Below are 26,124 nucleotides of genomic sequence, written 5' to 3'. Positions count from 1 at the left end.
TGTCTGGGCCAGCATTTGTCATAAGAGTAAATATTTAACAACCATGAATAGGTTTCCTACCTTGCATAGTACAGGGTGATAGCTAGATGGATGTATAGATAGACAGACAGACAGATAATCTTCTCTTATTAGAGCAATTGTTAATTGTTTACAGATGACAGGGAAGGTTATGAGAAGCAAATGAGAACAGAAGAGTGCTATATGGAATAATCAGACCTTGATGCTGCCAGGTCCCCATCCCAGGCTTTTTAAGGCTGGTGACTTCTGCCTTTGTTAAAACAGAAAACATGGATGAAGCCTTTCCCACATGGTGTCCATCTTACCCACCCGGGTTTCTTCTGATGCCCCACCTAAACATATGTCAAGTAAAGCAGGCCAGGCACATGGTGTATAAATATGTATTGTGAGTGCTTACTCTTTGGTCGTTTTTCTTTTGATTTAGATGAAACAATAATGTCTACTGAAAGAAAATACCCTGTCAGAAAAAAAAAAAAAAATCCTAGTCAGTTGTAATTTTTTGAAGGAATATGATGTGCAGATTCTGAATTACATATATAATTTATTGCTATATATTAATTTTGCATGTATTATTTTAATATTCTTGGAAGTAGAAAGTTTAGGGAATTGTTATTGGAAAATGTGCTATGAACCCCAGTGAATGTTTCTGAGTATGCAGATTTATTTATTTATTTTAGCTCACAATAAGAGATATACTTTTCCATATATACGTATCTAGAAAGTGTAATTGTAAACAAGTGCTCGTAATGTTGATAATACCACTAGCCTAACTGCATACCTAACGTGAATTCCACTCCCAAAATAAATGAAGATTGAACTACAGCAGTTACTAAATAAGGTGACATCAGTATGAACATTATAAAGACCCAGTTCAGGAACTGATTCATAGTTACACAGACAATTTGACAAAGTTGTATCATTAGCAAGTGGATCCTTTTCTCTTTCATAATTCTGTTTTTATTTATCTATTCTCAGTTTGCAGACTCATTTAACTTCAATCCTCACAAATGGCTCCTAGTGAATTTTGACTGCTCTGCTATGTGGTAAGTATTACAGTAAAGGGAAACATTACAAAAGACAAAACTGGGGTTATATTAGTCTTCCTTTCTAGCAGTAGACATTTAGTTACATTTCTGTGTTGAAATGAAGAGAACTGGATAGCTTTAACTCTTACAAATCATTTACAGAATTCAAACTTTCATTTAATCCAAGGTTCAAAAACATGAAAATTAGAAATAGGCCTGAGCTCTGCATTATGTTCCAGAAAGAGAGAGAAGTCCCAAAAAGTCTGCAGATTTATACTTTATCCATTTTGGGACTGTTTAAAATGTAAATAAAAAACCTTATTTTAAAGATATCAGAGCAATGAACAGCATGCTAAACAGGGCTTTTTTTTTTTTTTCTTCTCTTGCTTTTCCATAAAATTTCTTTTGGTTTGAGCTTTGATTCTTTTAAAAGCCTTTCTAAAAATGTTTAAGATTTGGCTGATGAAAAGCAGTTGATTTCAAAAAGGACTATTTATGTAATTTTGTACTGACTTTCAATTTCCCCAGATGACACCAGAGACAACATTTTGATATTAAAAGATGCCAAAATAGAAACTCATAGACATACTTTCAAACAAAGCAAAGTATCATGGCAGTAATAATAGCATGGGTTTGTTAAGAACATTCCATAGTAGATGATCCTATTTTGACCCAAACTAAATGCTTACCAGCATCACAACTAATGATACTTATTAGCAAAACAGCTATTCAACAAATGCAGACTATTTATGAAAATAAATGAAAATATTAATTTCAGTTATAATAGAAGAAAATTTGCAAAAGCAAAAAAAAGAAGGCTCCAAAACATCATCCAGAAATAGGTCACCTTATTTAAAAGAAGAATAAATGTAAGACAATGGTCCCTCAGTTGCTTTTGTTAACCTTCATCCCTTTTAATTTCCCTGGCAAAGTAGATTTTTCAGGTTAGATATTATGGTTTTTACTTTAATATTTCAGCTGGTGCAGTCATTTCAAATCTTCCAAGACATTATGTTTTTTTTCTTTTCCTCAGGGTAGATGGGTTACATTTTGAACTTAATTCATCAGTAGTGGCAGCACCCCACAGTGTGCTGTGTCTCTGTGTATAAGGAAGTAGGAAGATGATGAAACAAACTCCTTTGCTAGTTCCTCCCATCTTTTTCTTATCACTCAAAGACACTGTTAAAAACAGAGCCACTTGCAAATAAGACAATACACTATCATTCTCTTTGATGCTTGTAGAACAATTAGGAACCACAGTCTATTCCCTAACAGTTTAGTTTCTCATTAATTTTGCTTTCCCTGAAAATTCTGTGGAACTATGTTAAAGGCATTTTACCTGGTTTTCCAGTAAAACAAGGTATATACAATCCCACTGTGAGTTCCCATCTCAGATGATTTTAGGTTATTCCTAGTAAAGCCTAGACTTTAGACTTAGGAAAGTATTTTTCTGCTTTTTGTTTCTTGTTGGGTTTTTTTAGATAAACCATTGCATAAAATGCTTGTTTGCATAGGTAGGAAGATTCCAATACAAGGACTCTGAAGAGATCTTGCAACATGTCTCCTTACTCAAAGTAGAAGTTTCACAACTATAGCCACTCGGGCTTCAATTCAGCAAGGCATTTATGTGTAGGGGTTATTCACTTAATACAGAATAAATGTACACTTAAACTCTTTGACTTAAAGCCAGGTCCATTGTCCAGCTAATTCTAAGACCCATGTCCAAAATTCACCTGTTTTACCAACTGTTACACTCCCTGAGAAGGTGAAAAGTAACAATGAAGAATGGTAAGAAAAAGTAACTGTGAAGGATACATAGTCCTCTTAGGATCCATGAAAAGTATTAAGCATGATACTATGGTAGTATGGAAAGAGTTCAGCAAACACTGAACACCATTTCAGAATCAAAGTGATCTGAGTTCCATTGATGGGCAGACTTCAAAATAACCCAGACTCCTCAGCACTTTCCCCAGTAAACACATTTCTTTTCGCTGCAAGCTGATTAAAATAATCTACCCATTAGATCTGTAATGTAATTATTAAAACTACTCAGTGCAATATGTGGCACTGATGTCATTTCAGATTTGGAGGCAATTTCATTATAAACCTTTTGTAAAATATTCTCAGACTTCCTGATGTACAGAAAAGAGCAGTCAATTTCCGATAAAAAGCATTTAATACAGCCAGTCCAAGAAGGGTGTATTTTCTATATTCAAATATTAGAGTCCTTTAGAGACTTTGTCTTGAAATTACAGTCAGTTTTGCCTGACTTGTTTATTTGATACTCTGGAATATTATAAAATAGGAAGAAGTATCTTCAGAGAGAATAAAAATAATAATTTTGCAAAGTCTTGGTATTTTTGATTTTTATTACTCTTTTCAGGGTTTAAGTGTTAACTTTTGATTGAGAAGGGTGTTTCAGTAGCTGAAAGAAGGTGCTTACAGGAAATAGTTACCTGTAGATCATAGAACACAGAATAGTTTGGGTTGAAAGGGAACTTAAAGGTCATCTACTTCCAACCCCACTGCCATGGGCAGGGACACCTTCCACTCACCCAAGGTGCTCAAAGCCCCATCCAGCCTGGCCTTGGAAACTGCTTGAAATGAAATTGTATTTCACTTCCTGACTTCAACTGAAAAAATTTGAACAATCCACTTGAACACACACAGAAGTGAAATTTTCCTGTTGGTTCATAATATGAGGTCACCTTTTTATCTGTCATTAAAAATGTACAAAATAGAGTGAGGCAATTAAAAGCTGCAGACGTGCAATTCACGTCACTCCTCACAGATTTCCATCACTTTATTCACCATTCATTTTGTTGTGCATTTTGTATTATGAGTACTTAATATGTGAATCTGTGCTACTTAGGCTAGGTCTTGGTCTATTAGCGTAACATCCAGCCTTAAAACAATTCTAGTTTACCAGTATCATTTGTGAAATACATATTCACAGGATCACAGACTCTTTAGGGTTGGAAGGGACTTCTGGAGATCATTAGCCCTATGTTTTTCATCTTGAGAGGTAGTCAAGGAACATCTTTCAGGCTGGTGGATGGGTGCCTCAGAGTCCCTTAACAGGGAATCGCCCACTACAGTCACTCAGCATTTCTTTTTACAGTAACCACCATGTCCTCCTGGTGTACATTCTCCTTGTTTGCCTTGCTCACAGACATCAAAAACCTCTAAAGCATCATACCTGATTTTGGTCTGAATGTTGGAGGGTGGAGGTTGGAGCCCTGCTTTTGTCCAAGGTGTCCCAAGCTCAGAGTTATCCACTGTAGGTGTATGGTTCTGGAGCCACACATCTAGCTCTGTTTCAGTCCCTCTACTACCACACAGCCTATTATCTGTGTCTTGTAATGCAGCCACCTGCCACAACAGATCATCCACACTTTGTGCAGGTCACAGCCTTTTCTCCAGGAGAAGTATCTGGGCATCCATTGCAAGCTACCAGCTGTACTGATGTCTCCTTCCTTACCAGTTCTGAGTGGCAGCATCAGACTTCTCAGGGGCTGCCTCTGTAGACACACTGGGCTTGGCTCTGAGGTGGGTGCCCACCATTATGGCAGAGACCTGGAGCACTCAGCACTCTGGTGGGGACCTCCTGAGCACTTAGGACTTGCCTGAAGTGTGCAGAATGCAGCAGCACCCTTCCTGCATGACCTACCTATGGAAACTTCCATGTCATTTTTGTGTCTTCTAAGCTAGATGTTCCTGCAGAATAGTTATCTGTTCCATTGTTTAATACAGCATCTTACAGGAGAAGAGATTAAGCTCTCACAAAACAGCTAAGCACATTGCTTGTAACTTGGATTAGCTGCATACAGAATGAGCTACTGAAACACGAATATAGCAAACTAATCAAATATTTCAAATAAACTACAGTAGAACAACTAGAATTTGTTAAAAATATTTATCCTAATTAAACCTCTTTTCAGTTAATGTTTTCTTCCTTTTGTCCACAGGACACTTCTAGCAATAGTTAGGTTATTGTTCTTATTTTATCTGAAAATCTGTTGCTACTGTCATGTGCATAAGTTTACTTATTTCCAGCTATGTACTTCCCATACCTGAAGGCAAATACTTGGCTGTTACCTTGGTACTTCCCATGGTACTGACCATTAGGGAGAGGAAGGCTTTTTGTTTGTTTGAATAAGATGTTTTATGACCACAGTCTAAATGTGCATGAGCGTGGGAGTATGTACTGGCCTGTGCATTTATACATACACACTAAAATATTGGAAATTAGATTTTTACTTAGAAATTTACAATTCTATATTAAACCATTCAAACACAGAAAAAAGGTTTGGACTTTTGTCTTTTAGAGTATCCTTGTGCTGATATAATTTTTGCTTACTTTGTAATATATTTATAGGCCTACTATAATGATGTAGCAGTCTTTCCCTTTTTGATTTATGATTTCTTCTTCTTCTGCCTCTATAAACCCCAACATTTGCGGAGGTGAGTCAGTCTTACACAGCATGAGGCATGAACCAGAAAAATCTTGTTATTAATCACTGGCAAAACATAGCTTATTCTCCCTAAAAAGGACACACTGGCTTTTGAACCTCAGTCCAGTCACGCCACCCCTAGCTGGCAATAGTAGGTTATGCTTCCCAGTGTAGCATTGTGCTGTAGAACGTCTGTCAGGAACTGTGTATTGGATCCAGCTAATGGCAGGGTGGTACAAGAGGGGAGCCTGAGACAGGACTGGGTGGCCGGTCCCTTGCGGTGGCTGCTGCTGCTGCTGCTTCTGCAGCAGCACGGAGAGACAGTGGCCAGCACCCCCCAGCCTCAGCGCGATCTGGGCGGTGTTTAGGAAGCAACAGCTCTTCCCACGCAGCTTTGTACTGCAGTAATTTCAAGACAACTTCTGTTGACTGCAAACATTAACATTGCTTCAGCTAGTCTCACATTCTGGTGTGAGTGTCTATCACCATAAAAAGATCCTCTATGTCTGTTTCTTGTCTGTTTTTAAATATGCAGTCGTGCAGTCATGCTGCCCGTTCCTGCTGAGCCTTACACTTAACTACTTGTAAGTACAGTACTGATATGGCTGTGAAAAAGCACTGAAAATGGCACAGGCTGTGCTCAGGAAATATGCCAGTTTAAACACATTCAATTTTACTTCACTTCTTGTGGAAATTTAATCCCTTAAGTCTTTATTCTTAAATTTCTCAATTTGATTTCTTTCTTTTTTTTATACAGGGTGAAAAAAAGATCAGATTTAATAGGTGCCTTTAAATTAGAACCTCTTTACCTGCAGCATCACCATCAAGAGTCTGGTAATTTTGTAATTAAATGAGATTATTGTTATTTTGTTTGTTCTCTGTTATGTAATGCAAAAAAAGTACTTAAGATGAAAACGGCAATGCTTAAACTACCCCAGTTGTTTAGGAGGCTGTTTCCATTTTCTGAGCACTCCAGGGAGCTAAGCTCATTAAAGTGCAAATACGTGTCTAGTGAGATTTTAGTTAGTTGAAAGCAATAGAAGGAAAGTAATTTCATAAAGCATTGTATTACTACTTTTATATTGGGATTTCCCCAGTTTCAGACTTACCACTGATTGATTGCAGGAGTGTTGAGAAAATTCTTATGATCTTTTGGCTGTCAGATAAACGTATTATTGAGTGTTGTTTAACAAGCCCCTTAACCTGTTTTCCCCACCACATCTTTCTCCAGAATGATTTCAGGATCTGATTTGGTTTTAGAGTTTCTAAGCTCTGTGAATTTTTTTCTTAGTTATTCATGCAAGTTCTGATCCAAATTTTTCAGAAACTCATGTGAGGAGCAAACACTCCCTGAAACTACAAAGAAGGGGTGAACTGTGTTTGCTGTCTGTGCTCTGCTTTTGAGTGATAGCTTTCTGGGACATTATGCTGTAGCCCTCATGCTCTTACACTGGCTGTAGAGAAAGGCAGTAAGAGTGGACTATCTGTCTTGTACAAAATGCTCATGAAAGCTCTTCACAAAATGCTCACAAAGAACTTACAAATCTCAGGCTCTGTACAAAGCTCCTTAGTGGATTTGTGCTGGTCCTTGCACATACCTAGCAACTGCAGAGTGGTATTTGCCCTCCTGAAGCCCATTTTTACACATTTGGTTATTAACCAAGTAATTGTGAAGGTCGTAGCAGTGCAGTGTCAACATGTGGTGGATGTTCCATCATAACTTTCTCAAGAGGCTGAATCATCTGTAGAAGGTTTTACCATATGCTAAACTGCATAATTTTCATGGAATTGCTGGTGCTCATCTGTGTTCAGAAGTGTATCCTGTTATGGCTATGAACTCACTGACATTTAAATTAATACCATCCAGAATTCCACTATTCACTAAAAAGCCCTAGGAAAAATGGATTCATGTGCCTTAATCGTGAACTGGTATAAACCTTGCATTTTATTGCTTTCCTCCATTTCCAAGCAATGCAAACATAGAACAGTGCAGCAAACAGGAACATGCAGTAATTCTGGAGCTGAGGTTCACCCTCTAAAGGCTCTAATTGTCAAGAAAAGAATATATACTTTTTTTGCCTTTTTTACTGAAAAATACAAGTTACAGCAAATACACTTAAGGCACTAGCTTTTACTTAACATACATAAAAAATACTTCTCTTCAGGAGAAGAAAATCCAGCCTTAACTAAAATGAAAATATGTTCTTGGGACAACTGATAGTGCTGATACAAAAACTTTAGGTCTTACCTAGGTTAGATAACACTTGAAGAAAATCAAATCTTTCTTAAAAACAGGTGGTTTCAGTAAGGCCACCTAGTTGACCTGAAAACTTTATCACCCCAGTTGGATAAAGAGTATTTTAGCCTTCATCTTGCCTTCAGAAGGGTGATAGCATATTATGTGATCTAACATAAAGATTTCAAAGAGATCAGCTGATTACTAGCAGTCTAGGAATGCTAATTTTTTTTCTATGCTCCATTCCCTTTCAATATCAATTCTCCGAAGAGTTGGACAACGCTTTTCAAATGCAAATGCCTCTGGTTAAACTTCCAACCCACACTTATGCCTTCAATAAACACAGTCAAATTTGCTACACGAAGGTGCTGCAGTACTCATTGATCCCTGTGTGATTTATGGAATGTCAGTACTCCTGGAAATATGACTTGTACGGAGGATCGTGAATTCTCCATATTCTCAGGTCTCAGAATTCCTATGCTGGTTTACTAAGTAAATGAAGTAGTATTTCTGAATTCACTCATCTCTCACTCAAGAATTAAAATGAGCGGAAAAATATCTCTATCTGTGAGCAATTACTCTTAATAACCATATGGCAATTATATGTGTCCCCAAGGGGAGAGTCTTTATTTTGTCATTAATTATAATTTTATGTGATTTGCATCATCACACCAGGAAGATTATACTAGCTTGCCTGGCAACCCAGGATATAGGTCAAATCCTCATGGCAGTGTTAGAAGAATGCAGCTTTATACTCTATTGTGAACACCACATACACTCCCACAATGCAATTCCTCCTGGTTAAATACAGATGTAAGACCAAGGCTTGTAATCAAGGAATCAAGGACTAATCATTGATTACATTCTGCTTCACAGCTTGTGAAAGGCGTTGTTGTGGATCATTAGACACCAGCCCCTTACAGGAGCGTAGGATTATTTATCTGTCACCAGTTGCTTTACTCTCTTTGCTACCAGTCCTGCAGCTATCAAACAGAAATGGCTGCTACAATGCAGAAGAATATGAATGTTATCAATTTACCTTGTTACCAAGCAGAGACAACCACATTCATTTCCTGAAGTCCAGGAACAGGTTAATCATTGTTGGTTGTTTTGTGGGTTTGGGGTTTTTTACCACCTGGAAACCAACATAGTAACAGGTTAAAGAACCCAATGGCCTTCTGTTACAGGGAAAGAAGGACCACGTTATTTCCTATGCTTTGGCTGTATAAATGAGAGGACATTGGCGAGAGAGCTTGTAACACAGGAAAAAGTCTTTTTTTTGTTCTTTCCTAGAAAACATAAAGGCTGAAAATTATGTAAATGGCATAGACTGGTCAAATTCAGAAGCTACAGTTCAACCTTCCAGTTGACAGTTCCAGGAGTACTTAGCATTTTCCCAAGGAATCCAAGTGCATACTCTCCTATGAAGCTTATACTCCACTGCAGAGAAATAAAGCAGAATAAGGAAGCTAAGCAGATGCTTCCTAAAGAAGTGCTTTAAATATTACGTCAGTTTAATTTCTGTCACTGACTTACTGCAAGTAACTATGTTAAAGTTTCCTTTACTGTGAAATTGGTTTAATTCCTTTATTTAAAGAAAAGGTAGGTGAATCCTGACACCATGAGCTTCTATAAAGGATAACTAGTAATGCCCTCTGCTTGCCTCCCTGGACTGCTCTGTGGCTTAGTCCATCTGTGTTTGTAAGGGGCTTTCACTACATCAGAAGAAAAGCCATAAAAAATTGCAGAATACTATTCTCCAAGCAGGAACAGGTTGGAGAATTCTGAGTGAATTTTTCCAGCCATGTATTAGACATGTTGAAGAATTAGCAACAAATATATGTATGAGTATAAAAGGTGTTTAAAAGTGGATTATTTTTAGAAGTGTCACCAGTACAGTAGGGTAAAGGTGATGACATTTCATAGTAGAGCATGAGTTATGAAGTGAGTCTGGGGATCCTGCAAACTGTTTAAACCAAAATTAATAATAGGTGCTTTATCTACTGCTTGTTTTCCCTACAGGAAGAAAATAAACATAGTATTTATTCTGTCATCTCCATAGTATCTGCAGTATAACAGAAAGGAAAATAGTGTTTCTTCTGTGAACTATTTGTTAGTGGCATATTCTGACTAGCTAAGGAATGAAGGTTATTAAAAGCACCTTCATTTAACATGCTGCCAAGTACCCAGCTAGATATTTAGTGGTCCTGGTGACACTGATGATGCTGAAGTTTGTAGCAGATGTAAAGGGCAGCTAAGATGCAGCTTTTTAAATAACATTAGAATGATTGGAGTCTTTGGCTGTTGTGATGATGATGCAATGTGAACATTTTTTCTTTAATTTCCAGGTCTTGTAACAGATTATCGGGTAAGTACAGTACCAATGTAATAATTAATACTATTACTTGTATAGACTGGTATTTTCAGGACTTTTATTTTTCATTACTATCATAAACCTCCAAACTTTATGTTTCTTTTCAAGAAGGATGCATCTTTCTAAATTTTTAACATTCCTTGAACAGAAATTTGGGTTTGTGTTTTTTGAAAAAAAAAAAATTGTTTAAAGGCAGAAATTGTCTTGCATGGGCAATATCTTTAGATTTAGGCAGTAGAAAGAAATTTCCTAAAGTTTTGGGTTTGGGTTTTATTTTCTTTAACATAGTGAATAACACAATTAAAAAAAAATTAAAGCATCTCTATTTTAATCTTTTACCATGGAAACACTGTTGTTTTGAAATGGAAAACATACCTGTCTTTGTAGATGCTAGCCCCACAACTTTAAACAAGCCAATGTACATGAGTTTTTCAGATACTTGTTTTTCTAAAGCTCTTGAGGAGAATTTAGGATGCACAAAGAAAATTTGGTTTGCCTCATGGCCCTTTCATTCTGACTCCAACTTCCTTTGCCAATTTTAATTTGAAAATTTTGAATATTAAATGGTATTAATAAACAGGGATTAATGAACCAGGAATGGATATTTCTACTATTATTTGACCCACCTCTGGCAACTGCCCATAGGATGTGGAATGTGGTTCACTTCAGAACCATGGCAGAACGTACTTTCTGCTGTGTCACTGCAATGGTGACTTCTGACACGGGCTCTTCTCTCTGGTTGCAGCACTGGCAAATCCCCCTGGGCAGGAGGTTCCGCTCCCTGAAGCTCTGGTTTGTGCTGAGGATGTACGGGGTCAAGGGGCTGCAGGAGCACATCCGCAAGGTGACTGGGAATTGCCTCCTTGGGTAGCCTGTGGTGGGACAGCAAGGGAAAATGAGCTGGCCATCTATCTACTTTCCATGACTTCTGTACACATCAGAGAGCACAGGAAATAGTTTTAGGCAGCTCAGTTTAACAGGGGTGCTGCTCGTTTGCCCCATGTAAGGTCACAATTTCATATCATGGCAGGCTTAAAGGTGCCGTCCATTTTGTGCTCTTCTTCAGGAAAGAAAAGTCTAGGAATTTGGAATTTCTACAGTATGGAACCATAGTTCCCTCTCAAATTAAGCCAGAGCACATCCATGGTTTTGTTGTGGAAACACATGGATATTCATTACTTCTTTATATCATTGATGTGCATGCATTGATAGCATGTTTAGATCATGATTAAGGGATACAGTGACTTATCTGGCATGTCTACCTCTGCTGTTGCTCTCTTTCCTGTTTAAATACATTAAAAAAAAAAAAAAAAAAAGAATGTGTACAATTTACAGTTTGTTAATATTTTTATAAGTACTAAGTTCATTCTTGATGTAAAAAGGGGGGTTTTTTAATCACTAAAAACATATGTGGCGCCAGTCTAAATTATATATATACTTCCTCTGTAGTGGCAAAGTCAAATTCAAGCATAGCTTTTATCTTTATGAAGTTCAGGATAACCTCTAGTGAGGGGAAATCCATGACTTGGCTCTAAATATTTACAAAAATATCCATTAGCTAAGGGCCTAGCCTAGCATACCAGACTCCCTGCAGACACACATTCCTTTCAATTGTGGTACTAAACAGAAGAATTCCTAAGAAAGGCTTTTTCCACTCTTGTAAAATCACTGTAGAAGGAAGTATCTTTTCATTTGGAAAGGTTATGGGATACACGGTACCCTCTTTGCTTCTTATTTTAATCACACTATAGCTTTCAACTCTACAAATATCAAAACTAGATTTTTATCTTTAATGAGGCTTTCAGAAATAAATTTTGGCAGCTGTGGCAATCCTGATGTTCTTGTATCAGTCATCCTTGTATCAATCTGATACATATCCTTCTGATGAAAAATTGATTTGAGGTTTGTTATCTCTTTATTAGTATTACCATTACCATTCCTAGTAGCATTCTCTCTCTGTTTAGATTTCTTGCGACTGCAATTATTGCAGTATGATGCTGTTTTTAAGTAGGGCTAAATCTCTCACTGTGAAAATAGAGGGTTGAAAGACTCATATCAACTGCATGGCCTTTTGTCAGGCTGTTCCCACAGGTTGGTACTTACATTCAACAAATTCCCACTTCCCCTGTGTCCCAGGTATTTCCCGGACTGTCCAGGCAAAAGCTGCTTGTCTTCATAGAATCATAGCTGAGGACCAAGCTTTCATATTTTCTATGACAATACAGTTCAGGAAGGCTAAGCCAATGAATCTCTTCTTAAAGATACTGATTCCAAAGTAAGACCCTTGTATCTTTCCTCATTTGTAAAGGTAATTCAGACAGCTAAGATTTCCAAGGGCTTGTTGAAATGAGTGTGTTTGGTTTATATTTCATTAAGGACTAAATTGTTCTTCAGTATAAATATAAAAATAAGTTATGAAAGGGAAAGAGGGATAATTAAGTGAAGAATTTGGCTCACTGTATACATCTTCAAGCTGGAACCATTAAAGTAATTTCTCCTCATACCCCCTTGCCCACTCCCAGTGAATGCTGGTTGAGTGTGTTCCAAAGCATCTTTAAAAAAAAATGTAATTTGTATCTCCAGCAAGCCTCTGTTGAACTTAAATTTCAAGAAATAATTGTGTTTCATTTGCTCCCTGCTCTAGCAGAGTTTAGGGTATCTCTTATGAGTTTTCAGCTATGTTGGTAAAATTATATCACTAGCTGCAAAATAAAAATTAAAAATGTGTTTAATATCCTGTACTTCTTCTCTCTTCTCAGGAATTATCATGAGCTCCAGGTAGATTGTGATGACTTTTCTTTTGGTAGAGTAGTAATGAAGTGTCTAAACCAGCCCAACATTGGTTTAAATTTTTAAACCTATGGACAACTTTCCAGATGAAAAATAATTTGGAATTTAGCTTCACTTGTTAACTGAACTTTAACATTGCTCATCTGCATGCCCGGACTTGAGAAGCTGCTTTCTTTTAAACATGCTGCAGCATCTTGCAAGTAGCAGCTTTTATATTCCCATTGCTGGCCAAGGCAGTCCCAGGCAGTTCCTGGATGGTACTGTCTCCTGTGTACTTGGGACTTTTAGCTAGGTTTTAAGGGAAGCCTTGTAGGTGCCAGAAGTATTTCTGAAGCAGTATATTATGATTTGGAGACGCATTTGAGTAGGTGATAGAGTGGACACGTAGGATGAAAAGAGGCCCAGGAACAGTGGCAGAGGCAGGTATTGCAACCTTCCAGTGGAGAGCGGAGGTGCTGGAGCTGGGGAAGCAGGAAGAAGCGCTCTCTCTCTCTCTCCCCCACTCTCTCTCTTGCTCTCTCTCCCCCTCTCTCATATTATTAAAGAGTTGCCCCGGGGAAACGATAACAGAGTCGGGCAGAAGGGTAGAGGTTTGAAACAGTTCCTTAGGCTGGAATCTGGGGAGGGAGATGCCTACGTTTGCTCCTAAGTCATGGAAAACTCTAGGAAGATCTGTGCAGTGTTTATAGATTTCTTGTTTGGCTTCTTTTGTGCAGCCTGGTGTTACTTACAAAGGGATTTGAGATTTTCAATAGTGGTGAGCTTCTGACATGATATAGATGGAAAAAAACACTGTTTATCCTTAAGAAGCCACCCTATTTGTCGTGTGTTAGCAAGTTTCTGGGTGGAAGACCAAAGACATCTGTAACTATCTCTTCACAAACTTCTTTTCTTGAGGTGAACTGTCACTAAAATTTTATTAGTGTATTTTAAGGAAAATATGTTTGTTGTGTTTGCAGCCTTAAGGTCTACATCAAAATGACTGGATAACCACTGCAACTTGGCATTTGCTTGAGGATGGCATTTAGGAACTAAAATATTCCCAGGAGATGGGAATGTGTGACTTGGATTTAGATACAGTAATTTTTTTTGTTTTCCAAACATTCTGGTTATGCACTCTTTTCACACACAGCATGTCATATTAACCTATTGCAAAGTATAGGTTTTAAAGCAGTGGTAAAGGGGAGGATAGTCATCTTTGAAGGATGTGGGGAGAGACAAATACAAATTTTGGAGGTAAGTCCCAAAGCCACAGAGGAGATGTAAAAAGAGGGCAAAACCAACAACAACAACAGTCTTCTGGACTGATGTCAACCACTCAGAGTGTGTATAAATGTGAAATCCAAATGGCCCATTTGCAAACCACTTGACCATCTATTTATTATTCCTTCGTTGGTTTAAGCCCTCTCAAAGAGCTCAGAAGTAGTTTGAGACATTTAGGAGTTAGTGTGTTTTTGTATGCAATCCCTTTGAATATTCTGACTCAGCTGAATCCTCCTTAGGACCAGAAGTAATCAGTGTACTGAGGATAATGAATTCCATTAAAAATTAACAGTAGAGTCCAAGAAACTGGAACTGTAAAGAACAGCAATGCTAGAGATAGAATTTAAACTGGAGAGTGGCACGGTCCAAGGGGCTGTTAAGAAGACTCTTTTGACAGCATTTTCCTTCAGTGTAGTGGGATGCAGGCTAAGGCAGGCAAAGAGGTGAAATCTATAGGAGAAAAAGTACAAAGTGATCAAGACTAGGCCAGTATGTTTATCTGCATATACACAGTAGTGTACTCTGATGCTTCAGAGAAGCTCCCTGCAATCAAAAACTATTTTAGCTCTTGAAGACTTTGCCCAGAAATTAAAATTCAGCTTGAACACGTCAGTGCAGAAGCATTTATATTTTTATTTATAATGATTTTTATTTTTATTTCTATTTATTCACAGTATATTTACAACAAACCAGATTTTTTAAAATAGAGACCACATCCTAGTGCCTTGCAAGTTTACTGCTCCTATTATTGATTATGTAAGACATTTCCCTTTATCCAGAATAACCAATTTAATTAGATCCCTTGTTTCCTTTCTCACTGCAGAAAAGCAATGGTTATTTACCTGAGATTATAGTGACACATAAAAATTCCTTACAAGCCTCTTTTTCTCGATCAGGTAAATTCCACTGTAACGACTGGGGCTGTTATTCTGTTCCTATATACCAAGATATTTCAGGACACTAACACAGTCCCATGGGATTCCACTTTGAGAACCCCACATGATAAAGGGATTGCCCAAATGGTATTTCTAGAAACAGTAGGTGAGCTGGTTTGTGTATGTCCACATACACAATCATATAAATTAAATCATATGTTAAATCATATGACAGCTCTAGATAAAATAATTTTGAAAAGTTAAATAATACTTGAATGCCAACTTTAGTTAATGGTGCTAGGGACACAGCTTGACACATATGTCAAAATCAAAAGCACTTGGAGATTCAAGATATCCGTAGGTCAGGTTTGGTATGTACACATTCAGCAGAAAACTGAGAGCAGCCTGTCAGTCTTTTACTTCTCCTTCTTTCCTATCCTCAGTTTCAGTGCCTGAGGTTTTCCAAACAGGACTTTATTTTCACAGTGTACCTGCCTGTCTTGAAAAGCTGAGGCCCTAAAGTCACACGTGTCCTCCTGTGAGTTACTGCCATGCTCATGTCCAGAGCGTGGGTGCAGTTTTTGGACTTAAGAGAGGCACGTGTGATACCTAAATGCCCTGCAGTTTGACAGGGCTTGAACTTACAGGCTTAATAATATTTAACTTTACTGTTGCAGCAATCTTTATAAGAGCAATTCAGGATAATAGCTTATGGTTCAAAGGTGCAGGGCCATGGGTAACTGTACTTGGGCAAAGCTGTACACGTGAAACTCCAGTTAAATCACCACTTTCTCTCCTGCCAGTTCTGTAAAACCTAAAACGCTTGGTGCCCCCCAGTGTCTTTACCAATTATTGCTGGCTGTTAAGACTTGCTGTGGATATAAGTATTTGCATCCAGACATGAATGCAAAATACTTCTAGAATTTTGGTTTGTGACGTAACTAAAAATTTTCTATTTTCCCTTGCTTTTGTTTCTTTCAAATTCCTGAAAAATCATTTAGTTCAAAAACTGGACGTAAGTACATGCTATAAAATGCATGGCTTGGGTCTGGAGTTTTCTTGTACAAAATTCTCACAGTAAGCCAAATCTTAAATGTTTGTTTTATTCAGTTCTTACCCAGATAAATTTGGATGAAATTCAGCTGGTGATTACATTCAGCTGGACAGTTGTGAAATTCTTATCTCATTGGACATGATTTGTTTTATGGATTTGATTTCCAAGACACGGTACATGCAGTGCAGAATTTTGCAGAGCTGTGTAAAAGACATGTTTGGTTAAAGCTACAGAACGTGAGCACAGGAGGAGACAGTAAATAGCCATTACAACACCTGTGCCTATTTCACATACGTTTTTCATGCACTTATTATGCATACAAGTATCTGTATGTATGCAGATACTTCTGGTTGGATTTCACAGCTGTAAATTCATGCTCTTCATATTAGCAGAACATTCAAACGCCTTGGAAGGGATTGGACATTTTACTGGTCTCATTCCTGACTCAAAGAGCTTTCAGGCTAATTTTAGAGGGAGATGATAAATGGATGTAACAAACAGCAGAGCGGAAGTGGTAACAACAGGAAAGCTGGCTGGTTGCACAGGGTACCAGTAAGCGCAATATGAAGGTTTTGAAGCAATGTTTTGATTCAATCTAAACTATGTTTTTCTATTTTAAGAAATAAAAAAAAATCTGAAAGCTATGATTAAGATTGCAAAATGTGTTGGCTTTTTTTCCTTCTTTTTTTTTCCTTTTCTGTAATTTCTGTTTTGCCTTGTTTTTGTCCTTTCGGAAGAAGTTCCTCTGAGATGAAACATTCCACATTTAACCCTGACCCAAAGCGATATGTTTCATTTTTGTTTAATAGCTGTCCTTGAATTTACAAAAAGTCAAAGTGCAAAAGCATGGGCTTAGCTGTTTTTCTTTGCAAAACTATTTGCAATCCTAAATATATAAAAGCTGAAGAACCTTTAAACATGATTTTTAGATGTTTCAGATAATTTTTGGTATAGACTGGCTATTGCATGAAGACAAACCATAATTCAAATGGCTGGTTGCTGTTGCTGTCTTATCTTTTTTGTTTGGTTGGTCAGTTGGTTGGTTGGTTGGGGTTTTGGCTTTTTTTATGATAGTGAACACTAAGCTAATGATAAAGCCAGTAAGAGAGGGACTGGATAAAGTACTGCAGGTACCTGATGAGGATATGGGTTGGTTTTTGAAAATGCTTTTAAATTCATTTTCTATTTGGAAGAAAGCAAAGCAAAACATTGTGTGAGTGTGCAAGTATCACTGACTGATGTTAAGACTTCCCAGCTGGTTTTTAGTATGTCTGTTGGTATTTTTCCTATTTATTTGAATTTTGGGTTCATCTGCTTCAAAATAATTGCTCTGGCTTGGTGCCCCGTGTAATTGGTTTTTGCCTCGGTAACTTCTCAACAGGTTTGCTGAGATTTGCTATCCATTTTCCTGATAATACTGCCATCAACTTTCTTTTCAACTGAACCTGAGCACCCAGGTCAGAATAGTGAGCAAATTCTCCCTTTCTTCACAGATTTCTCATATTAAGTGAGCTATTCTAAAAAAAAGTGTATCTTCCCAGCTTAATTTGCACTGAAACTGTGACCCTTTTTCCCCTGCATATCTGTCCATTTCCCCCTTTCCCTCTAATGACTTCTGGACTCTTCAGCCATTCCCAGCCAAAACTAGCAGTGGTATAAAAACTAAAGGAGAATTACTAAAATTATTTACTCTTAATGTGGTATCATATCAAATTGTGCTGAAGTGTCTCAAGAAGTAGACCAGTACTGCCTATGACAGACTGAGATACTAAGACAGCAATGGCTCCATATGGTCTCTGGAAGTCATAAACGGGATGGAAGTTAACACAAACAGATGGCAATATGTGAATATTATCACACATCAGCAGAAGGAACAGAGCAAAGGAATGGCAAATACTTCAGCACACCTTTTCTCTTGGTGAATCAAATGTATACAATATAGATACTCTCATTCTCTTCTCAGCATGTCAGGCTGTCGCATCAGTTTGAACACTTAGTCCTTCAGGATGAAAGGTTTGAGATCTGTGCTGAGGTTGTCTTGGGACTGGTCTGTTTCCGGCTGAAGGTAAGGCACCTAAGATCTCCTATTTCTGCTCTCATGGTTTATAGCAACACCGTAACCTGCAACTGAATACAGTCTTTGTAGTTAATATACTTGATTATTTTTTAAGGAAACTAAAGGGAGTTTGTTTAGAACAAAGCAGGTGAAAGAGAAAAGCTTAAGACAATCTTGTTAAAACTGAATCAAAAGCTTAAGAGAAATTACAGCATATTAAGGCATGGAAATACATAGTCAAGGCAAACAAATATTGTAACCCATCATCAAAATGACTGGTACATTCTATGCATGATGAGCTTTGATAAAGATGATTGTTCAGTATATTTCCCTAGACTTCTGTGTATGATGAGTGCATATTACCTGTCAAGTTAATTTCTTATGTGAATTTATTTTTCAATTTTATTAAAAAATTACTATCACAGATGAAAATTAGAGCACTAAACACTTTTTTATTGTTTTCTTTGAAGACTGCTTTTTTATCTATAAAATTCTGTGGTTGAACTGGGAAAATTGAAGCAAGATATGTTTAAACAGGTTATATGGGAGGCCAGATTCCCTACTGCCCTTGGCTGTGGTCTGCTTTTTATTGCTGAACATGATCCTTTTGCCCCGTTTGGCCTTTTATTCCCCAAAATCTCTCAAAGTGCCAAGTTCATTGATGTAGAGACCTTGCCCAACAGAAACTAGAAAATACATTCTGCACTTGGAGCATAAAAGCTGCATTAGTTTGGAGAGCTCATTTGTTTTAATCAGACATTGAAAAGGGATCAGTGTCTTAGTTTAGGTAATGAACTCATTTTTTAGAGGAACTTTCAGCTAAAGCCTCTGTAAAGGACTGGATTGTGACACTGAATCTGACCACCAAGCAACAATAATAATAACAACAGCACTAGTGTTTTCTAGTTATGATAGTTATTTCTAGTTCACGATACCTAAATGAGCTTTTAGCTTTTCTGAAGGCTTCCAAGCACATCTTTTCTCCTTCTGGATAGTGTGGTATTATTATTTTTAACAAATTCTTTTCCCAGTCATTCAGTTGCCCCAGTTACCTGAGTTTGATGCAAGTGGCTGAAGAAGCTAACAAATACTAAAGTAATGGTGAATTCATCTGGAATAGGAAAATGGTTTTTTTTTGAATTTGTATTGTTTAAAATAAAATTTAAAAAGACCCTGTGTCTAGGGGATCTGACAGATTACAGAATGTAGAGTTTTTTCAGTAAGTGGAAACACAAATATAATGCCTTTCCTAACAAGAACTTTTAAAAGATACTGAGGGATAGATTCTTTGGCTTTTACTGCTCAGTAACAAAATGTTGGTTGCAGTCTGCTCTCTCACATGGAACTAGCAAACACTAGTTTTGCAGATCCAAATGCAGCTGTTAGTCAGTGCTCTACATTTACTTTGAAGGAACAGTTCTGGTGAAATAGAGCATAGCAACACAGGAATTGTCACTTTTGATCAGACCAGTAGCTCATCCTCATCTGTTTTCCTGTCCCTCATGATTCAGAGGAAGAAATCTCATCTAAAGGGGAAGACAATTTTACAATAGGAGGTAAATATTGGATCTTTAGCTAAGAAACCTTTGGACAAGTTGTAGGATAAAGGCCTGATTCCACTGAAAAAACAGTGTAGAAAGAGCAGTGTTTTCATTTCTTGCCTACCTGATCCAAAAAGAGAAAAAGAAAACTAGCAAGTTTTCAAATTAAGAGGTTTTTATAGGTATTTTAACAGCTTTATTTACTTTTTATATCACTCCTTCAAAAATCTTTCTGTCATTTTTATAATTTGTATTAAAATACATCTTAGAACCAGGATATTTGTAACTTTTATGTAGTTACAGTAGGACTAAGAGTCAGGGGCCTTGAACAATATAATGCTGCACAGCTGTAAAAGAATGATTTTTTTTTCTTCCTTCCTTTGTGCTTGAGAAGCCCTTTTTTATTGTTTTGCTTAGCTGTAACTTTTAATTTTTTGCCTTTCACACTGTTGAACAAATGGACTAATTACCTATGACTTTCATATTATAATTATTTCATCAAATATGTTATGCCAAAGGGTTAGTTTTAGGCCTCCTTGTCATGACTGCAGATGAATACAAGTCAAGCTAGTAATTTCTCCAAGGGGGTGAGAATGCTGTCTTATTGAAGCTCACAGACTCAATCAAAGCTGGCTTCTCAAAGCTCTGGGAGAGGATTAGTCACTACCAACTTCAATTTGACGTGACACCTGAGTGTCACAGCAGCCCTAAGGTGGAGCTGTGAGAGTAGAACAGAAGAAAGATAATTGAATCTTTCTCCTTCCTCCCCTCACCCCTGCCAACTTAACATCATCTACCTGCTTGTATTGCCTGAAAGCCAGTGCTGTGCATTTGATATTAAAGGCAAGGATTGTCATTTTAATAAGGCATTACCTTTGATAAGAAAGCAGGACATCATTGTCAGTGACTGACCAGGAATAGGTGGGGACTTGCAAAACACCAAAGCTGGTCCATTTTCTTAGTAAGGAGCAGTTCAGTTGCATAAATATCTCCTAGAAGAGTAAGGCTAAGCCATGTATTTCAGGACATCACAAAATTCGTAACAACTTGTGCTAAGACAGAACAAGGTTTTGACGTGGGTTGAACTCTAACTCTTAATACGTTCTAAAAACTTGAGAATGATACATTTATCCTTGCTGCCAATGGGAAACTGTCTGCCTTATGCTTTGGTTTTGTATGGGAAAGGCTAAGCAGGAATGTCACAACTGCCCAGATTTGAGAGAAGGTGTTTTCTGATCAGGAAGTTTTCAAGAAGACCAATGCTGCCACAGTAACACAACTGCTGCAGAACAGACGGATTTGGCCATTTGTGACTTTTTCCACAGTCAGTGCTCGGTAAGGGGACACTGCGGTAAAAGTGCAGATGCTCCCAGAATCTCTTGCAATTGTGTGTTACCACCAGTGTAACGGAGAGAGTAAAGGATGCACAACAGCTAAGATTCTTCCTCTGATGGATTCTGTGGTGGACAATTCTTATAGAACTTGAGGCAGATACTTTTTTAGGGTGTTGACTAATAACATGAAATCTACTTATGCCAGGGATACATTACCTTAAAATTTTTTAATTAAGGGTAAGATTTCACATTCAAGAGACTCTCTCACAGCAGCCATGCTTAAGTGAAGACTGGAACATTTGTTTTAGGAAAGTTAGTACAGTTCACTGCAAAGCTTCCTCCCATGTTTGATTAGATCCAAGAAGAGTGTAATAACATGGATACAATAATGAATGCTTTTAACATAGCTCATGATCTTATGTCACAAAAGGGCAGCTATCACAAATGCCCCAGTGTGAACACTGCTCCTAAACCCAAGGTAATCCATATATCTCTTTGTGGCTCAAAACATCTCTCTTACATCATCATCTTTTTGATATCCTTTGACGGCAAAGGACTGAGAGATGAGAAAATGGTTGCTTGTTACTGGTGCTACTTGGGCTTGGCTGCTTGGTGGGATTTACATTTTCCAGGCTTGTTTTTGAAATTCATTGTCATATCCATTGAATTACAATGATTTCAGGGCTCAAATGAACTAAATGAGGCACTTCTTCAAAGCATAAATGATGCCAAGAAGATCCATCTGGTCCCGTGCCACCTGCGAGAGAAGTTTGTGCTACGTTTTGCTATTTGTTCCCGCACAGTGGAATCCACCCACGTCAAGTTTGCCTGGCAGCACATCTCACAGCTGGCAACTGATCTTCTGAAAACATGGGAGCAAAACCACCACCAGCAGTAACAGCAATGAAGTATAAGTGGAGATGAGGTAATTAACTGGCTTTCTCTGTGTTGCCAAGTTTTATTTTAGGTGCAGGTGGGAAAGTCAAACTATGAAGGAAAAAAATACAAAACCTGTTGTTATATAGCCCAGCTGCAGTAGCAAAATCCTTGCCAGCAAGTTGTGTTGTAACCTTAGTCATTCCTTCTCTGTACTGTAGTTTCATCCTGCCTGTTTCCAGATGCACATAGACAAGGAGACTTGAGCTGTCATTTCTTACCAGTTTGTAGCCAAGAGCATTTGTTCAACCAAGCAATGGAAATGGAAGGGTTGGTGCTCCCTCTGTTGTCCCCATTCACCTCTAGCATACCCCCTCCTTTCCTCACAGATGAAACTGAGAGGTGTTTTAGCCAATTAATTTAACATTACTATGAGTGCAGAAAGAATCCAAATTGGGGAACTTCAGTAACCTGTTCAGGTTTAAATATGTTAATATGTTATATTAATATCTGAATAGGCATGCACAAATGTAGTTGCCAGGATTTGGGGCACTATCATGTCATGACGCACGTGCTGCAGTAATTTTGTAAATGAACGAAGGACAAAGGATTTCAAGACTTCCTTCACTGAATAGCCAGACCCAGGGGAATGAGAACTAACTGATTACTAATAATTCTTCTGGCAGGTTCTCTACTTTCCCCTAAATGGTTTGCTTGTAAAACACTCATTTTGTCAAATACCAGCAAATAGGTTATGTTGGCTATTGGTTTCCAGATTGATCATTCATAATGAGGTCCCTGAAAAGCTCCTCCTGAAGAGTCTCGTCAAAAGCCATGTGCTACCTGGTATTCTATATTTTTAATCAAGTTATTATCAGCAGTAATTACTTGAAAATAGTCTGTAAGATATGTTCTGTGAAACTGACTTGTGATTTGTTTTTATGGCTACCATTTTGATTACTTCATTGTGTAATAAATCTTTGACAAAATGTGCTAAGGAATGTGATGTCTAAAATGTTAAGTTTCTCAAATTAGCTAACAAATGAGTAAACAAGTGACAATAAAAATAGAAAGTAAGAGAACTAACCCCCAGAATCTGCTGTGGTTCCCCCATCAGTGGTTTTCTTCCATTAACAGTGATGAATGGAATATGAAAATACTGGAAAACCTCTTTCAGAGAAAGTCAAATCGTATGTATTTGACACAAACCATTGATATGTCATCCTGTCGAAGGTGGGGACAGTAAAGAGCTAAAATGAATGTTAGAGGTCAAAGTCAGAACCTTATCAATTCAAGAAGTACTTTTGCCATTTTAAAAGCAAATTCCAGACAGTTGTTTCTGTGTTAGTAAGAACAACATAAATAGCTGCTCCAAGAAAAATAATATGTAGGATTAATTCCTACATTTGCATTTCAATCTTCCTTTTAATGCTCATATTATCTTCTAAAGCCTCTTGAGCAACTTGCACAATTATTCAGCTTTCTTCCTTCATCCCTTTCAAATATACTTCCTATGGTTGGGATGTTGCAAGTAGACCAGGGAACGTGGATCAGGACAGTTAATTTGGCACATGGTCTGCTTCTACCTCTGTCTTTCCAGAAGACCTTAACAAATTTGAATGTGGACCAGGTAGATTTTTCTGGTGATTCCTAATCTCTCACTTCTGGGGTGCAAACTGGGAAGGATTACTATTTCCTTAAGGAACTGATTTCCCCGGTAACAGATGAAGAAAGGGATGACCAATGATTTTAGTAAAACACAGTAATATTTGAGCAGGTTACTGACACAAGACATTACTGTCAGTTGCAGTGGCAGAAATTTTGATAGCATCGTTCTCTTTAGCAGAACCAATATGAAATCTAGCTTTTCTGTGGTAGCACAATGCAATAGACTGGTAGACTGAAGAGACTGAAAAATGCTGGCAAATTGTTCCCTTTCTCTGTTGCCATTTTTTTTAAAACAACATTATTCAGATCTCATGACCTGGAAAACAATGTTCATCCATAACACATATCTTCCACACAGGTACAATTTTACAACTTTTACATTATGAAAATTCTATAATCTTGGAGCCAGAGAAGAATTACACCTTCTCTGTGAGAGAGACCAGTATTTTGTATGTGAAATATATAAGCAGGTCTGTCTGGGGAAAAAAAAAAGGGAGAGAGATCAGATTTGGATCAAAGCTATCACAGAGTAAATCCAGGGTAATTCCACTGAAATGAAATGGAGTTGCTTTGGGCTTAGGTGACTATAATTGAAATTAAAAATCTGACTAATATGTATTGGAAAAGAAAGGCGTAAGTTAAGGCACCACTAAACTGAACATAAGAAGATTCTGCTGGAAATCTGCTCCATGGAAACCAGCACACAGACAAATGATGTCCACCTGTGTGAGCCTCAAACTGCTGGAAAACTGGGATGCAGGAAGGATGCACATCCAAACCCAGAAGAGGTGAAATGTCCCCAACAGGCCAGAATTAGACATAGATCCCTTTAGACATTTGTGGGAAAATATTGCCAAAACTGACATTCAGTTAAAACTTTTTCAGTATCTGGATATCAGTTTTAGAAGTGGCTGTTGTCCAGATAGCAAAACTCCTCTTAGCAAAGAATTTAAGATAAAGGCTAATTAAAAATATAGATGGAGTAAAAACTTAATTTTTGTTTCCTTTTTTAAAGAACTGATATAAGTAAATCTTCTAATAAACAGCAGTGATGAGACCCATGGAATTAAATTTCCCCATGGCTAGGCGATTACAGAAACCTCAAGTTCACAGTTCTGTTTTTTTGGAAATTCTCAGATGATTCGAATATGTAACTACTGAAGGCCTTCATAGCATTGAGTCTCTCATACCCTCTTTTCCCCATGTGATAATTCCTTCCTAGACTATTAACAGAAAAGGAAATCTGGGCTATGTAATCAACTCAAGAACAAGCACCGAAAGGAGCATTTCGAAAGAAGAACATAACTGGTGTTTCTGTTCTGTAGCTTTCCAATGTATCTGTAAGTGAGAAACACTGCATTTATTAATAGCTAATATGTTAACCTGGATTTATTGTGCCTTGTGTGCAAAAGCTAATACAGTCTGTGCCGATGAATACTGTTTGATATTAAAAATAATGACAGAATCCCAGAACTGTACTTTAGTAGAATATCCACATCTCAAGGAAGACTGTGGCTATTAGAGAAGGAGGGAAAACACCTGACTTTTCAGTAACCTAAATTTATTTTTTTTAACTAGCAGAGTACAGTACTTACATTCTTAATGACAGATTATAAATATATTTTATTGCTGATGGTGAAATATTGAAAATATATGTATTTATGAAAGTATTGGTAATATATTATACTCTGAACTGCATTATAATTATTAAATTTCCAATTTGTTCTTGCCTTTACATACAAAATTCTGCTCATGGCCATTTTGTTGTTGTTGTTGTGTTGTTATCACCATATGTGATGAGTAGCACTCACATTGAAGTTGCCTTACACCAGCAGTCTAAACCTTGAGATGTATAAACTTGAACTGCTCAAAGACAGAAGCAAATGCGAAATAAAACTGAGAATCCTGAAAACCAGGGTGGTTGGTGTTGGGATAGTTAAATAACCATCAATGGATAATATCTACATAGCATATGTAAAGTTTGTATGTTCTAAATGGAAAAATAATCAGAAGTTCAATGCTCTAATTATAATTTGTGAGCTGTCGACTCCCTTTAAAATCTGTATCCAAAACCTACTGAAGAGACATACAGGTTTTAATTGGCAATATTAATAAACGGAAACAAAACTAAGACTATTGTCTCTTTGTACTTAACTAAGCTTTTCCCAACTCATTCATGCCAGATGCACTGTAAGAGGTCCAACTTCCCCACTCATATCAAGTCAGTGCCCTGATTTTCACCACCGGGGACTTTTTTTCAATGTGTCCTTCAAATTACTTTGCAAATGGGAGTTTGCAAGTTTTCCTGAAGGCAGTTTCCTTCTCAGCAACAGGAGTCTGAAAAATACCTGGCCATACCCAGGGCCAATGCTGACCCTTCTGCCAAGTTCTGCACAGTCCTGCAGCTGGATCTGCCACTGGAGCCAGCTGCCCAGCTTCGGCTTTGGTTTGCAGCTCCGGTGCCATCAGGTAGGACAGGGAAGGGGCCCAGGGAAATCGGGCAAGCATGCCTTGGGAAAAAATCTGATGGCAGCAGAGTCACAAACTATATAAATGTTAG

General features: G+C 37.6%; 1 protein-coding gene across 6 annotated transcripts in view; it reads left to right on the top strand.

Moving 5' to 3' along the window:
* The window catches only part of DDC (dopa decarboxylase), a 73,998-nt gene extending 47,917 nt beyond the window's left edge, over positions 1–26,081 (top strand). For 4 of the 6 annotated variants that reach the window (XM_069004108.1, XM_069004110.1, XM_069004109.1 and 1 more), the window contains exons 9-14: positions 994–1,061; positions 6,255–6,331; positions 10,082–10,101; positions 10,853–10,951; positions 18,053–18,154; positions 21,703–26,081. In XM_069004108.1, the coding sequence (XP_068860209.1) occupies positions 994–1,061; positions 6,255–6,331; positions 10,082–10,101; positions 10,853–10,951; positions 18,053–18,154; positions 21,703–21,918 (582 nt within the window). In that variant the 3' untranslated portion in view covers positions 21,919–26,081. The remainder of the gene's footprint in view (positions 1–993; positions 1,062–6,254; positions 6,332–10,081; positions 10,102–10,852; positions 10,952–18,052; positions 18,155–21,702) is intronic. The other 2 variants (XM_069004113.1, XM_069004112.1) reach the window with 2 other exon arrangements.
* The last annotated feature ends 43 nt before the right edge of the window (positions 26,082–26,124 follow it).

This window comes from Aphelocoma coerulescens, chromosome 2 (assembly GCF_041296385.1).
Source record: "Aphelocoma coerulescens isolate FSJ_1873_10779 chromosome 2, UR_Acoe_1.0, whole genome shotgun sequence".
Lineage (NCBI taxonomy): Eukaryota > Metazoa > Chordata > Aves > Passeriformes > Corvidae > Aphelocoma > Aphelocoma coerulescens.
This window is presented reverse-complemented; position numbering and strand designations above follow the sequence as displayed.